This window comes from Enoplosus armatus, chromosome 9, assembly GCF_043641665.1.
Source record: "Enoplosus armatus isolate fEnoArm2 chromosome 9, fEnoArm2.hap1, whole genome shotgun sequence".
NCBI lineage: Eukaryota > Metazoa > Chordata > Actinopteri > Centrarchiformes > Enoplosidae > Enoplosus > Enoplosus armatus.
Window position 1 is genome coordinate 15,574,645 of NC_092188.1, and position 16,715 is coordinate 15,591,359.

At 41.1% G+C, this 16,715-nt stretch overlaps 1 protein-coding gene across 2 annotated transcripts in view; it reads right to left on the reverse strand.

The window, feature by feature from the left end:
- The window catches only part of sntb1 (syntrophin, basic 1), a 29,959-nt gene extending 13,503 nt beyond the window's left edge, over positions 1–16,456 (reverse strand). For both annotated transcript variants that reach the window (XM_070912215.1, XM_070912217.1), the window contains exons 1-2: positions 15,824–16,456; positions 7,592–7,832 (exon numbers count right to left, since the gene is read on the reverse strand). In XM_070912215.1, coding sequence (XP_070768316.1) covers positions 7,592–7,832; positions 15,824–16,370 — 788 coding nt within the window. In that variant the 5' untranslated portion in view covers positions 16,371–16,456. The remainder of the gene's footprint in view (positions 1–7,591; positions 7,833–15,823) is intronic.
- Between the last annotated feature and the right edge of the window lie 259 nt (positions 16,457–16,715).

The window sequence follows — 16,715 nt, forward strand, 5'->3', positions numbered from 1 at the left end:
ACCTTGGATGAATAAATTCCTTTTTGAATATTGAAAATCTATTGCTAGCCTTATCAGGTAGACCCAATTTGACTCAATTTAATTTCACCTCATAGTTTTAGAAATCAAATGTTATCGGTTTAGGTTGCAGCCTCAACAGATGCTCGTTTTTCCCATCCACTTGAAAATGGGCACTCGGTCAGAACAATGAAATGAAGGGTATTGAAATTTTTGGTTTATTCAGGTCAATTCAAAACACTGCAAACAGGCAATGCTCAGGCATCCCCTGTGGGCCATATGACATAATGCTGTCTCCTACTACATTTCCATAACTAATCTCCTTATATCATATGGGAGTATTTCTGGCCTCGAGAGAAATGCATCTGTAGGATGGTTCTTGATCTCACAGAAAGGCTCTTTGATTGTGTTCTCAATGAATATGAATTTTAAAAAGGTACACGTTGCAGCCTTTACAGTGCACTGCTGCTTCATATTGTAGCATCATTACCAGGGTTTGAAATACATGGGAGCTACGGGGAGCTCAGCTCCCCTGAAAGAGACATGAGCTCCCCAGAAAGCCTCATTTGAGAAACTTAGGAGCAGCTCTAAAACATCATAAACTTTTTTCAGTAAAAAAAAAAAGTAATTCAAACACTGATCAATACAGTTAGTGTTCATCTCTGTGGAATAAAACCAGCAGTAAAAATACTAAAGAAAGAAAAAAAGTTGAAGAAAGTAAAAAAAGAGTCCAGAATAAGGATGCAAAGTAAGAGTTATATTACAATTAACTTTGACACACAAACAATTAAGGATGGCTGACTCAGAGGTTTAGAGGACAAGGCATGGTAAACGGTTCTTATGTGTGTGCTCAAGCTGAGATTTGGCAATTTTTTAAGAATATGAACTTTGAGCTGTGAAAAAGCACAAAATATTGTAACTGAAGCTAAAGTAGAATCGTACTAATTTCAAGAATTCATTTATGTTATGACTGTGATCTCTGCTCGTCCAATCAGTATTTGTGGTCTTAAACCCTTTAAGGTAAGGCATGAAATAGAGATGTGAGATTTGACTGCGTGTCAACATGGAACTGGGAGTACAGGTTCAGTTTCAACTAACAAAATTAATGGAAATGCATTCTTGAGTTTACCACCAACTTAGAAACAATCCAGCATGTCTGTTAACAGCACTCCACTGTCCAGGTGCTCACAGTGGTTTAAAATAGGAACTACTCCAAAACCAGGGTGGTTTCAACTCTGCAAACATGCTTTCCTTGCAGCTTTCTTTATTCATACAGTACACACTGGGGACCTGGAAAAGCCCCAGTGAATGTGATGAATCTGCTCTTCCATCAAATCCCCGGAGGAAGGCGAGAGCGTCTAGATCAGCTCCAGGTGTTTCTCTGGGTTAAAAATACAACTGCTGCCCGTAAAAGGCAAGTTGATTAAGGACAGACTGGGAGAGCAGAGGGGGAGGGAGGGGGGAGACTCCAGGGCCAGATGTGCGTTTGGTAGAGGAGATTCTTAAAGGATTATGTTTGTTTTAGCAACAACTTGATGCCCCATGAGTTATACTAGACCTAGAGGAAGCATTATCTGCCATTTTCTGAATTACCCATCTCTTGCACGCAAGACACAATGCATTAACATCGGGAATCACCAGGAGAACAGCACATGGACTGGATGGCCGCTATTTGGACTTGAATGTATGGAATTATATAAGTCTGGTACTGCTTGAATGAAGTTCAATCTCTCACTTGATCAAAGGGTAGTGGGTCTCACAGGATTATAGACTATATATAGAAAATATGTATTCAAGCTTGGTAGGTCTGTTACAGATGCATACAGATGTGATTCATGCAGTAATTTTATTCAAAATATTCCTTGATGAACTCTGTATGCATTCACAACAGTTCCATGAAGGAAAGCAACAATGCACGTGACAATACTGTTGAAAGACTGATATTTTTGATATAACAAAACAAAATATATAAGCCTATTGGAGTTATGCTATTAAATGTGTGTCACAGATGACCTTAGAGAACAAGAAAACATGGTTAGCTTTCACAATGAATCAATGTAATTGTTTTTTTTGGCCCCCCTGCTTCTGCCTAAATCCAGATGATGACTGAATATGGAATAATTGTTGCTGCACACGTCCACGACAAGTCTTAAGTCTTGGCAAAGCATAACTCAAGTCACGTTTCAAGTCTTTAGGGGCAATTCTTCATAAGCAAACTGTTGTCAGTTGCAGGTCTTCTGGGTCTCTGTGTGTGTATCGTGTGTGTCACTTTAAAAGTTAGTATTCAGTCTTCAGTACAGACATACAAGCACACACGGGCCAAAAACCTCTGGATTCTGCAGTTTTTTTCATAAGAAACAGGACCAGATTTTGTCAAAAATGTCCAGGAAATACTGCCAAGCATTTAGTTCCTCATTTTTGTGGCCTAGTCTAACTCTAGTCCAAGTCTCATGTTTTTATTCATGTTTTAAGTCTACAGCATGCCATCAATGATTTCTCCACTAAAGTGTGTGTAAATATTGAGCCACTGTCACAGGGCCACAAAGTGCCCTCTCTTGGCTGATATGCAACTGTTCTGAAAGTGCTGTGAATGGGCAGGGCTAACAGTTGGACTTCCTCCTTCCTTGGCCATAGGAGCTGCAGATTTTTTAGGTAAAATATATGATGAGGTATGGAATACAAACCTCCACATTGAACCAATGATGCTGGGGACAACTTAAGGGGTCAGGAGACATGCTACACGTCACAGTAAAATAAACTAAAGTAAGAGGTTGTATCATTCCAGTTGTATGTAATATTCCAGCGGAAGTATGTGGGTTATTATATCATAGTATGCAGACATATACCTGACCTAGGTAAGAGAAAAAAGTCTTCACATCCTTTCAAAAATGTGTCAAGGTTAAACTGTGGTACTGTAGAAAACTGTCATACTGTGAGGAACCATGCTGGTTCTACCAGGAGTCATCTCCTCCTTTTACATAGCCATACATGTTTTCTGTGGATATCCAAGTCTCACACATTCACATTCACTGCAGTTTTTTCAAGTGTTTTGCCTCAGTAATGACACAGATTAATAGTAGAAGATAGACTTAATCCATTTTATGTGCTAATTCATTTTGTCCTCTTGTCTCTTTGCATCTCTCTTCTCCTTTCCTTATCTTTGTTCATCTCTGCCTTTCCTGTTCTTTCTCAATTTCTTTTCTTTTTCTCCTTTACCCCTCCTCACTTCCTCTTATCCTGTCTCTCCACACCTTCTCATAACAATTTTTAATATACACTGTAAAAGATAAGAGTATAAGCCTATCATTTTTTTAAATTAAAGCTGTCACCAATGTCACAGAAAATTAGACTTTATGTCCCTATACACTGTTTATGTCACAGTAAGGTGAAGAAAATGTCTTCAGAATGTTACATAGTTAAAATAAAGATGAATCAAGACTCTTCTTCCTCACTTCTCTTTCCTTGCCTTTTGTCATCTCTTCTCATCATTGTACGTGCCTCGCCTTTCCTCAAATTCCCTTCTTCTGTCTGTCCTCTTAGGCTTACACACAGTTTAAACAGCATCTGCTGAAATGAAGAGAGAAACCCTCAGAGGGATGCAACAGTGCTCTGAGTCTAGTAAAGAAAAGATAAGCCAGATTTCCTTGTCACTTAACATGAAGCCTCTTAAACTATTTTAGCTCTGAACCCAAAATAACAAAAAGAGAGAGGAGGTTTAGTCTTGCGGATGTACATTATCTGGGAACACCAAGTATTCAACTTTCCAGTGTAAATGTGAGTTTCGTGGATTAATCATAACAGACCACATTTCAACTTGGGTGTCCTCCCATTTAAACATTTACTAAATATTTACTGGTGAGTCAAAGGGGCATTTGTCCTGGCTGTGAGGATTAGGAAGGACCTTCATAAAAAAACATGCTGGTCAAGGTACATTTGGCTTAGGACTTAATCTGTACCTGTGAATCTGCCCTCCAGCTCTATCAAACCACTGTGTTATCTGTGTAAAGCAAAAACTCACCTTGTCACTATATGAGATATTGAACCTATTTCCTTGTATAGCTGGCTGACCAATAAAGTCAAACTTAAGACCAGCAAAGTGAATGTTCAACCATATGCTGCAACCATGCTCTTAAAAGGATTAATAATTGAACCAAGATTTGTGACAGCGCAGCTGAAAGTCACATGGACATTTAGGGTTAAATTTAATTTCATATTTCTTAAGAGAAATCTATTTAACACATCCCATTTTCAGGAAAAAACCTGTTAAACTACTTGTTTGTTAAACAGATTAATGTGATTCATTCTCTTTCAGTTCAGTTTCCGCAAGCTGTTGTACATGATGCTATTTGTTATTGTCAAGAGAGTTTTTCCTAAAACACTACACTAAAGGGAGACACACTAAAGGGGGGGGCATTAACAGGGATGAGGGCACCCACGACCTCATCACACATATGATGCCATTATCAGGAGGAGACCATTTAGACCCATTAAGACCAAGCCACTTGAAGAAAGCATTGCACACTCTGAAGACTGGTAGACTGGTGGACAGGATAGCAATGATAGCTTGATGAAGGCTTAAAGGTGGGTCCTGTTTTATTTCTGTCCAGATTAAACAAAGGAGATACAACATGTTAATTAGTGAACTTTAGAGCTGCTTGTAGGCAGATTGTTTTTTAAACTTTGGACACAGCCAGGCTAGCGGTTTCCCCTAACATCCAGTCTTTATGCTAAGCTAAGCTAATCGCTTCCCAGCTCTAGCTCCAAACTTAGCGTACAGACATGAAAGTGGTTTCGATTTTCTTCTTTAATTCTTGGTAAGACAGCAAATAAGCCTATTTCCTACAATATAAAACTGTTCCTTCTTTATTTTTTTATACTTTTTGGCGCATGTTGTGGAGATGCACCACATTTTGAATAAAGGAACGTCCATAGCAGTGTGACTCTATAGATATGATCATAGCCTTAGATCCTGTTAGCAGCTGGGCAAAAAGATGCTTTCTCACAAACGAGTATGACCTCAGATCCTGGTCAGCATTTTAACTGTTTTCCTACATCTCAAACCTGGAGAGTCATGATGTTGCTCAAACTGCCACAGGCAAAGTACAGAGAGTTACTCACGGACACAATCTCTGTCAATAACTGGACACATTCCCAGCAAGGAAAAGTGACAACTGCACTTCCCTCTGTCAAGAATAATGTACTTTTTTTAATTTATTTTATTTTTTTGTGGGAAATTAAAGTTTTATCATACAGGAGAGCCAGCCAGCAGAGAACCATCTGTTCTGTCCATGGGTGATGTTCTTATTTTTCATTTCAAGTGTTTGTTGTAGTGGTTGTGTGTGTGTTAGCATTTACATTTTACAGTTGAGCCGTCTAACAACGTCTACACAGACAGAGAAACTTTGAAGTCACTGCTCACTGTTACGACTTGACTTTAATATTGCCTCCATCTTCGGAAGCTTTGAAGTTTATTGCGGTTCAACTATCTCACACTTCTAAAATCATACACATGCAGAGAGGGACGCACATGGTAGGAGGGACAGATCGATAGGAGACAGAAATGAGAGGAGAGAGACAATAATGGGAAGAGGATGGAGATGGAAGGAGAGAATTGATTCAGACAGAGAAAAACAGATAACAGAGAAAGCTGGGAACACGGAGAGAGAGAGAGCTTGTGAAAGAAAACAAAAGGAGAGGACAGTGAGGAGATAAAAGGGGGCAGAAAAACACAAACAAGTAAGAAAGAGTGAAAAAATACGAGAGAGGACAGAGTGACGACAAAAAACAAAAACAAAAAAACAAGGGGGAAGGGAAACAACACGTTGAGAGAGAAACAGGGGGAGAGGCAAGTGGGACAGAAAGCACACATTCACTGTGACACCAAAAAATTGAAACAGTAAATCGCTTTTGGCCCCCATGCTGTTTGATTGGGCCATTGTCACATTACCAACCAATTAACTTGACAACACCTCCTAACAGACCACCCCCCTGCCGGCTGGGAGTTATCTGTGCGCTACTTCAAACGTCTGTCTTTAAGAAAAACTGAAAACTGTCTAAAAAAAAAGAGTCTGAAAAAAACACGACAGGGTAATTCCCTTCAGTGGAAGACTTTTCTATTCTCTCTCTGTCACACTGTTGAGGATCAAAGAAGAATTGGTTAACCTTTGATTCATTAAGGTAACCATCTTTTGGGTGTTTCAAAGTTGAACTCTGACACATTTGTGCCAGTGACAATATTGAAGCAAAGCCTGTGAGCTAGTTAAGGAAGTCAGCTCGGGTTCACCACTACACTCACATGACATACTTTTCTCACTGCAACATATATCCAACGCACCCTTGTCATAATGGCAGTGTACTTGAAAGAAGAAATTTGAATTCTCACTTTTGTGTGTAAGGCAATATGAACTGTAAAGAAAATGCAGCTGTTGTGCATCATTTTCCATTTTTTAGAGGAAAAAAAAATACATATTTGGACAGATTTGTGCTAACGTTGCCAAGGCTTCAAACCTCTGGGTGAGCATTTCCCTCAGCACAGGTTGACTGACATTTGAGACTCAGCGTTGGAAGAAAACATGCTGTCAACTTCCGTGGTGCGCTACTCACTGAAGCACATCATAGCCCTGTAGCCTACGGACATTGATAAAAGAATGTTTTTTTCCCTTTATCAACATCGGGTTGGCTGTGAACCGTTAGCAATTTAAGCCATCTGTCCCTTTATGGCATTTAACACTTGGGAGGATTTCACCCTGCTGTTAAGTTTGTATTCTAATTGAAAAGTGGAAGCTATCTTACACCTTGTTAGCAATTCCCACTTGAAGTTACCTTACGTTCATGTTATTTCAACACCTACTGAGTCACTGGCAGTGCCGGCACACTCAGTAATAAATAATATATCGCACTACTTTTAGTGCCCATCCACATAGATAATGCACTAATCAAATTACAGGACTGACATTGTTAGTCTGAACCAACAATTCTCACTATATAACAAGAATGTATTTTAATTTCAGTTCAACTTTAAAGGATAAGGCCGGCAATATTCTATATTTATGTCCTTTTGTCCTTAAATCCTAGGAAAACACTAAAATCAACAACCTGTTAGTCTGTCTCTCAGCTCTTTTAAATAACCCTGTCTTTGGCACTCAGCCTCGAGCCCATTTGTTCCTCCTAAAGATGTAAATCTTATAATATTATATTAAATATTATATGTGAGCTGGCTGACTGAACTATGTGAGCAAATCAATGAACAAGTCATTAGTCTGTGAATGAAAAGCAGTGAACACAAGAGGAGCAGACAGATAGTATTTAAGAGAGACCTAAAAAGACGGCGGCATATCCAGAGCGCTGCCTTCTGCTCAGGAACGAGGGTACAGGCATTTTTCATGGTGTGTGAGTGTGTGTGTGTGTGTGTGTGTGTGTGTGTCTTCCAAGTTGAAACAGATAGATCTGCACACCAAGTAGCTCCTGTTAAAAGGATTTTTATGAGCTGTGACTTTGCGAGCACAAGGCTCTTCCTCAGACTTCTGATGAATACAGAGAGTCACTATCTTAAATACTTAATAATAATAAATACTTAATAATGTGTGTCACCTACCTGTTCTCAGGGTCTGGTGTGGTCATGGCTCGGGTTACATAACACATCCTGAGTGGTATGCATCTCCTGTCACCCTGCAGAGACAGGGAGGGCTGGGTAGGAGAGCTCGGAGGGTCAGGTGAGGAGGAGGTGATGGGGGGGCTGCCGAGACGGGGAGACTCAGGAGGGGGGGTTTCCCAGCCGATCTCAGACACAGGGGAGCCCTTTTTGACGTACGGTGTGGCCTCGCGCATGTACTTCACTGGGCAGAAAAGGAAGAGAGAGATTTCCAGTATACAGTAAGGCGTGGTAGAGAAGGTTGAACTGGGACATGGAAGTAGCACATTTTGAGGGAGAGAAGATTTCACTCAACAGATTCCTTATTTCAGTTAATAAAAACTAGAAATCACTTCCCTGTCTTTACACTGAACAATATGCCATAAACTTCTTTTACTAAATGCTTAATGCATGGATTAACTTTTTTTGTAAACAATGAAAATGTATGCTTAATTATGTATTCACACTTGTACTTAAAAAATCACATTTTAAATTGCATCAAGGTCACTGCACTGAACAACTTGACATTAGCATTGTTTTTAACATAATTTAACACAGAGGCCAATTGAATTCTGCGTATAATATACAGTATGTTTGACCTTGATATGAAGTCCACATCAGGAGCATTTCAGAGGCAATAAACAAATTGTACTTTGCTGTTTAACAATGTTCACTCTTTTGTTGTTTTAGTTTGTCTGCAACAGGCCAGAGGAAGGATGTGGGGATGCCACAGATGTTTAGATACACAGCAGAAATAGAAACTGTTTAATTATGGTACTGCTGAGGCATTTGGTACAGTTAGTATTACAGACTGCCATGGGGCAGCAGATAGAAAGGTAACGCTCAGCAATATCTCTGTGCATTAATGATGCTCCAACTGTGGCGCAAAAGGCCCACAAAGATAGTGTGGGTAGTTTGGAAACTTGTCGGTATGACATTTTTGTCTTTAGTGAGAAAAGTTATGACTGTATCATCCTTTGGTCAACTGGTTCAGGTTTGCATGTAAGGTATAGGGTTTCCCTTTAAGTAGTAAGACAATAAGTGACACATTCAAATAAATGTGTACAACCTATGTATATCATTGAAGAGTTCATGTTGCACAGACAACAGGATGATAACAGCACCTGTCAAAATGCAGACAGCCAAAACAGACTCTCTTCACCCATCAGTTACTTTCTTAAAATGTAAAGCATTCATGCTGCACTGATGATTCACACATCGTCTCCGCTGCTACAGGTAGGCAGCATCAGGAGAGTCATAGTCCCGAAAAAAAAAACCACTGAACCCCCACCTCCAATACCTCCTGATAGGACAGTCACAATTGATGCAGTCGAGTACCTGAGAAACTCCCAACTTTCCAACCAGAACAGAAAGCTGTACTTGTAGATGTCAAACTCTGAATCTCTGGAGGCTTGATAACTATTTTCAATTCCTCATGTTTTTAGGTTTGAGAGGGGGAGAAGAAAAGAGGAGACAGGACACATGTTTCAGAGAAAGACAGAAATAGAGAGGCAGAGATAAAGTGGGTGCTCAGTACGCTCTCTATGTCCTGAATGTTCTGAATCCTTGGTAGGCGCTCGATGGTTAATTGGCATATCCCACTGTACAAGCAGCATATAATTGGCATATGGCTGGTGGCATTTGTAATCCAGCATGTGAACTATTCTTGGGAGAAGCACTATAGACCCCTATGAGACGGTGTAACAAGCCTAACCGCCAACCTGTAGAAGAGAAATGACAGGCTGACACATAACACAGAGGATGAGATGGGGGTGATGAGAGTGTCCTCAATGGACCTACTGTGACAACATGATCCAGCTGCACTGTAGAATAACCCACACAGTCAGATCAGATTAAAGGACTGAAAAACGACTGATCCATTGTCAGCTTTTGTTTGTTAGGAGCCGTGCATTTATGAGACACAAAGGAACGTGTAGGATTTACATTTAGAAATGAGCAATCAAGACAAAGATACACACACTAACACACACTGTCTGCCTTATCGTCTGTGCTGAAAAGCATGATGAAGCTGCAAAGGAACAGAGGGAAATACCTCAGGTCCACAAAGTGTGTGTGTGTGTGTGTGTGTGTGTGTGTGTGTGTGTGTGTATGTCAGTGATAATCCAGCCTTACTGCTGGACTTTGGATCTGACAAACACACACACACATGCACTACTAAGCATTTTCTACCATTTTATTAGACTCATGTTATCAAATTTCATTTCATGATTGTGGCAAACGGTAGCAAAATCACAATGGTCAGTGAACCACATTATGCTGCTTAAAATATTGAACTTTGAAGATTTGTTTAGCTTCATTTATAGTTATGCGCTGAGGGGTTTTGCTGCAGCTGGGGAACCTACGCATGTAGCTACAATTTCCTCCCGGGGATCAATAAAGTATTTCTGATTCTGACAAAGATACCACGTGGGGAACACAAGAGCAGTGATTGGTCAGCATAGGCTGTTTGTGTTTCCTCCAACAGGTTTCTGATGCCGGTAGAGATTGCTGACAGTGAAGACAACTTGAAGCAAGCTGAAAAAAAGGCTCAGTAGTCTTCTCCTTTTGTATTAGTGACACATATCTAGCAAAGCCATCTCCGCCGCAAACCTTCTGCTTACCGCGATTCCTGCTCTCTATCACAGTGAATGAAACAATTTGAATAAATTGACTACATGGAATAGTCCAAACAAGATGGACTTTCACAAAGTTAGTGAAACAATATAAACACAGTTACGGTGGGGAATATAATTACAGCATGATACCATATCAGTACAATACATCCGTCTAGTGTCGCAGGCTTTCTATCAACGGGAGGGATCTGATGCTGAATTCTACATCAAAACCTACAACTCCCCACGACTCCCATTAATGTCTTGCATCGACCATAAATCTGGCTTTAGACTTCACAGGGCTTCACTTTATACTTACTTAGGAGTGTGACAAAGAAAAACCAAAGGGAAAGTGGCACGAAAACAATTCATGCATTAATCCCAATTTCTGCAATAAGAAAGCAAAAATGACAAATACTCTCTGGTTTCTGCTTTTCTCTGCTTTATATCATTGTCAACTGGATATCTTTGGGAAAATTACCATTAGTTGCCGTCCTAATGAGGGCAAAGCTGAGAGGAAAATGTTACTTGCACACAATGAATTTCCAATGATACTACAATTATGTGGTCAAACAGCTCATTCACCATGTCCATCTCCTCAAGTCTTGGGTTATAAATTTACAGTCCACTTTCTGAACTGACTAAATTGAAAACAAATCAAATACAGCTATTATACAAACATAATATTTAGTGGGTGATTTCTTTTCAATTAACATTTACAGTCTGGAGGAAGGAAATAAACTCACTGACCAGCGCAACTGTGCCCAGAAATAGAGCTGTAAGTGTTTCCAGAGGAGGGGAAAATAAATGGGGTGGAGTCCGTGTGATCATTACACTGGAAATGTGTAAATGTGTGTGCTTTCCCTTGGGTCATGTTTCTATTCCATTACAGCACCAACTCTGCACAATAACCTCAAAAGCACGATAAGAACTTAGAGAGGAGAGGGCTTGTACTAGTTGAGCCTTCATTCAAAAGCAGCTGGTTTTCTGCTCCACAAGTCAAACCAAAAGATCCAAATTTTGCTCATCCAAATAGCTGCAGTCGTGGTGCAGATGTCTGAATTGCAATATAGACCTGCTATTCAAGTCACCATTGAAAAATGCCATTCACTTTCATTGATGGTATTTAAAAACCATTCACTTGTTCTTTAACTGTACTCAACCCCATCCACTTACAGATTTTCCAAATGAGGCACTTCATTTCTTCAGTGTGTTAAGAGCTGTTTTGTCTTGACAGTGGAGCCAAGAGTCCAGTTGTTTCCACCGCACACATTCACAATGAATACACACACACACACACACACACACACACACACACACACACACACACACACTTGTTCAGTTGCATTGCATAGCATCGGTTCCCTTTCTCTCTCTCACACACACACACACACACACACACACACACACACACACCGCTCTACAATTACAGGTGTAATTACTATATACACTCATTGTGTCTTTTTCACTTTATGGTCCTTCACAGTATTTAATGAGGTCTGAAGTCATTGGACTTTCTACCATATGCCTCAAATGGGGCTTTTTATTGGGTGACTAAATGTACCAAAGGAAAAAAGAAACCTCCTCTCATTAAGCCTGTGGGAGAGAAATAGAGGGTTTAACATTGGCAGAAGCTGGAAGGAGAACAGACCAGGGCAAAGAGATAGAAAAAAAGAAGAAAAAGGGTCCTCTGATTGCAGAATGAAAGCCTTTTCTCCTTGTAGGCACTGAGCAGGTATCCAAATACTACAGCAGCACAAAAGGTCTTTACAAATACAACCTCAAGGCATCTTTTTTTGTAAGATTTGGACCAATATCTCAAAGAGTTCAAATATTGCCTTCACTGAACAATGAACTGTAAGTAAGGCAGAGGTCCTTTTTATAGAAAGAATTTGACAAAGAAATTTGAAATGTGTGTAGGCGGACTTACTCATTGACCCTGAACTTGATGTCAAACAGTTACTAACTCAGAAGAAGACACTGATCTGACGAAGATGTTTACTCAAGTGTAATATTTTAGAAGAGCTTCAAGACTTTAATTTTTCTCTTGTTAACATATCATTTCAACATACTGCTGTTGGTGTTGAATTGAAGAGATTGCAAAAGTGAGCTAACACACTATTTTGGAAGTTGTAGATGGCAATGGCAACTATTACTTATGCCAAAAGGATATTATCAAACAGTGACTTACTCATTACTTCATTATCATTAGTCTTTAAACCAGAGAGCTGTGGTTTCCATTATTTCCATAAATGGCAACATAAACCACCATACTTAAAAACCATTTTAACAGTTTAACAACCTTCTTATTATGGGTCATTTTTGGTCACCCTGTTAAATTCCCAATCTAAGCGTTAAAGTTAATTATATAGCCACAGAAGAGCTCAGTTGTTGATGACCATCATAAGAAAACTAGGAAAAAACAAACACAATGTACAAAAACACAATAATTACACCTGGAGGGGAAAGACGTTTTTGTCTTTTGCCAACAGGAATAACAGATGAGCTTCAGCTCTCGCTCTCTGCTTTTGTTTTGGCTGTATAAACATTCACAGAGGAAAGGAATGAATGATTCAATCTATTATCTTCAGCACAACAATCATTACTACAACGCCACATTCATTGTTGTTATTATCATCACCATCATCCGCTCTGACTCAGACTCCACAAACAGTAGCAGAGGAGGTTTCTCTAATGACATAAATGGTCAGCCGGTAGACACATTGACTCTCTCTCTCTTTCTAATCTCTATATCTTTCTCTCTCTATCTCTCTCTCACACACACACACACACATCCAACCACATATATTGACTGTAGCATCAGTCTAGACTGCGCTGCTGATGACTAAACTTGATGACACACATGCATATACACACAAGTAAGCACATACTCATAGACACACACACTCTGCATCACACTGCTGACAGCAGCACATATACTCACTCATACACAAACCCATCCAGATGTCAGGTAATGACAGGTAAGGTTTGTTGGGGGATCAACAGAAGACCTTACAGGACACTGACTCATTTCCTGTCTGCTGAAGTGTGGCAGATGCTCTTTACTGTATTCTGACTTTCATGTTTAGGCTTTTTGACTTGATGCTTGCAAATAAAGCATCAACAAATACAGTTTGATGGTGTGTACCTTAAGAATGGAAGTGTTTTCTCCCAACATTTCCCCTCATATTAATCCATTCTGACCAAAACTATCCCCACTATTTTATGTATGTGCACCACACCAGGACCCTGAAACTGAAGCAGCTGAATGAAATCCAGCATTCATTGTATTATTTACACCTGTGCTTTTTGTGCTGTGACATGTCAACATGTCACACACAACACACAGCAAACTGCCTAAGCATGGTCATTTTATTGCTGTGACCTACTGGAAGCTGATAATTAAAGGTGACCTGATAAGGCAATGCTCCAGGTAAACCATGTTAGCTCACCTAACAATCTTTAGTGTTGCAGTGCACTTAACAAGATTTGCGGCATACGGCTTAAACCGACAATATTATGCACCAATACATACTTGTAACTAAAGCATTTATTTTATTTATTTATCCGTATGTAATTGAAGGCATTATTTGTACGTAACCAATTCTTCACTGGATCTCCACAAAGGCACTGGCAGTGGTTGCTTGGAGCTTTGAGACACAGCTGCAGAACCTTGATTGATCCCCATAGTGAGATTCACTTTAGGCCTGTCAGACTGCATGCTGAGCCACAGAACAGAGCCAGCAGAGAGTCTGCATCACAGATTTTTAGGCTTTACATATCACTGCTCTCGTCTTTGTATATGAAATGAAAGTTTACATGCTTGGTTACGTGTTAAGCACCTTTCACACCCCCAAAGATCCATGAAACCCATTGAAAACACACTTTGTCACTTTGTACTGTTCTTCTATGTTTCACTGCTTTCCCAAATGCAAATGATCTCTGTTAAATTGCAGTTGTGGTGAACTTCTATCTTTCTGTTAGCCATAAGTTAACCCCTCGCTGTCATCTTTATATCAGCCTCTTAGCCTCCCTCGTTAGCTCTCCTTCTGTTCCCTCTCTATCTCTCTCCCTCTCAGCACTTTCCCCATTAAATTCACATTTCAGCTCCACCCCCTCCCATCTCTCTCTCTCTCCCTTCCCGTTCCTCGTTGCCTGCTACTTTCCCTCTCTCCTTCTTTCTTATCTCAGTAAGTTTTCAGCTGGGACCTGATTTTTCCTCTGCAGTACAGCCCCCTGTGTCCCCCTGGGAAGGATCATCACCATGTTTGCATGAGTGAGAGTGAGAAAGGGAGAGCGAGAGACACTTTGTTCTTACTATCTTGGGTCCAAGAGTCCTCACAGGAACAGGAACAAAAAAACTCAGAAGTGGGCACATGTGTGCAACGTTTTCCGGTGTGTGAGAATGCGTGTGTATTTGTGCCTGCGTACGTGTGTGTGTGTGGGCATGTGTGCGTTTTAAGGGGGTAAAATGATGTTCATCCTTCAGAGTGTAATCTGCCTGCCATCAGCCTAATTTTCATCTTCATCGTTTGGCTAAAAACCACTGCAGAACACCAACTTGACTGCACACTGCTTTTGTGAGTGAGTTGAAACTAAGTGTGTGTGTGCCTTTACATATGTGTCTATATATGTGTGTGTGAGACGCTTGAGAGCTGGATTTGTTTGAGTGGCCTTGCTTAGAGAGGAGTGTGAGGGGAAAAGAGACGATATGAGTTTGATGTTGTGTGATTCTCCCATGGCACCTCTGGTTGCATAACGGTTTCCTTAGAAATTTGAACTGTTATTTTTTGTGCAAAAGGCAGACAGTCAGTCACCTGTTTCCCAACTAATAATAAAACCTAGCATGTCCTGATGGCAAAGTTGCACTACATGTATGATTGGGTAGAGTGTCGTCCCCTGTTCTTCTGCAGATTAAATCAATTTACAGAGATAAATAGTTTCACTTCTCTTGAGTTTCGTACCCTGGGAGAAACAGCATGGCATCAACAAATTGGGACTTGGTGAATGAATAAGAAAACATATTTGATTAAATGAGATATGAATAATATAGGCTGGTGCAATAAAAACACCAGATTTTCTTTCTGAGCTTGTTATTAAACAGCATCTTGTTTCTGTAATGGAAATTAAATCACATCCTACAGCAAGGTTTTCATTCCCAGGCTTCCACACTCGGAGCCCTGCTGCTTTTCTATTCGGTTTGTCTAATCAGGGAGTGATTTGTACCTGGGACGCAAAGTGATTGCAATCAACTGGCAGGTAGAATAGAAAACTTGTGGTACTTGGTGCCCTGAGGACCACTGACCTAATGGCTGAAATGCCCAACACCAGGAATTAGGCAGCCATGTGGAATGAGAGACTGTCAGCCCTACACAACATGTTCCCTTCCCTGAAGGATGAGGTTCCCATGCGTGTTAAGGTCCAGAGTTCCCTTAGGGATCTTTGAGTGAGATATCTTTAAGCACAAATAAAAGAACACAATCAATTGTTGCATTCATGTGGTATGAAAAAAGCTTGGGATTCCCTGACCCATACACCCCCCTTCTGCTTAGGGTCCCCTCACACAGCCGTCCAGCCTGCCTACCTTCCAGTGTTACCTCCTTCCCTGCCCGTTTCAGCGCCTGCACAGCCTCGTCGTGAGTCGCGTCCCGCAGGTTCATTCCGTTCACGGACAGGATGGCGTCCCCGACGTACAGAGCCTGGGTCTGGTCCGCTGCGAGCCCCTTGAAGATCTTACTGATGAGGATGGGCATTTTATTCTCCTTCCCCCCTTTGATGCTGATCCCGAGCCCCCCGACCTCCTGCTTGCTCACCTTGACGCACCGCTTTCTGTTGGCGATCGCCTCGGGCACTCGCTCCGGGAGGTCCGTGAAGGCGGTGCGCACAGTTTGGGGGCCGTTGTTGGAGTTGGCGTTGTTGTTGTCAAGGTAAGATCCGTTGGTAACGCCGTTGGAGTTGACACTGTCGTTCACGCTGTCGTTAACGCTGCTCTCCCCGCAGCTTAACGTGAGCGCTTCCTCGTTCAAGCTGACCAAAACTTTGTGCCACCGCTCCCGCACCAAAACCTCCACAAAGCCACTTTTTTGCACTCCGGCGGCACCTGAAACTCCCGTCGCTATTACCACCGCCATCTTTGGAGCATTTCTTTAAAATGACATGTGATTGTGTGCTCCCAGCACGCTCTCTCACACGTTAACTTCCACCCCGTCTCCCTCGCACTCGGGCTGGACTTCGCCCCTCTGAAGTTTTCTGTGGGACTTGTCAAGCGTCCCGACCAACCAGCCCGACCCCTTTCGGCACAAGCTGCCCTCCGCTCCGCCTGCCTGAGATCCTATCTGCTGGGTGGAGTTTGCTCCCCTCGCTGTCAGCAGATCCCATCTCCAGATCCTGCATGCACAAAATGTGTTCATCATTTCCCCAAGAATGCGGAGTTAAACATGCAACAACTTATTCACAAAAAAGAATTAGGCTAATTC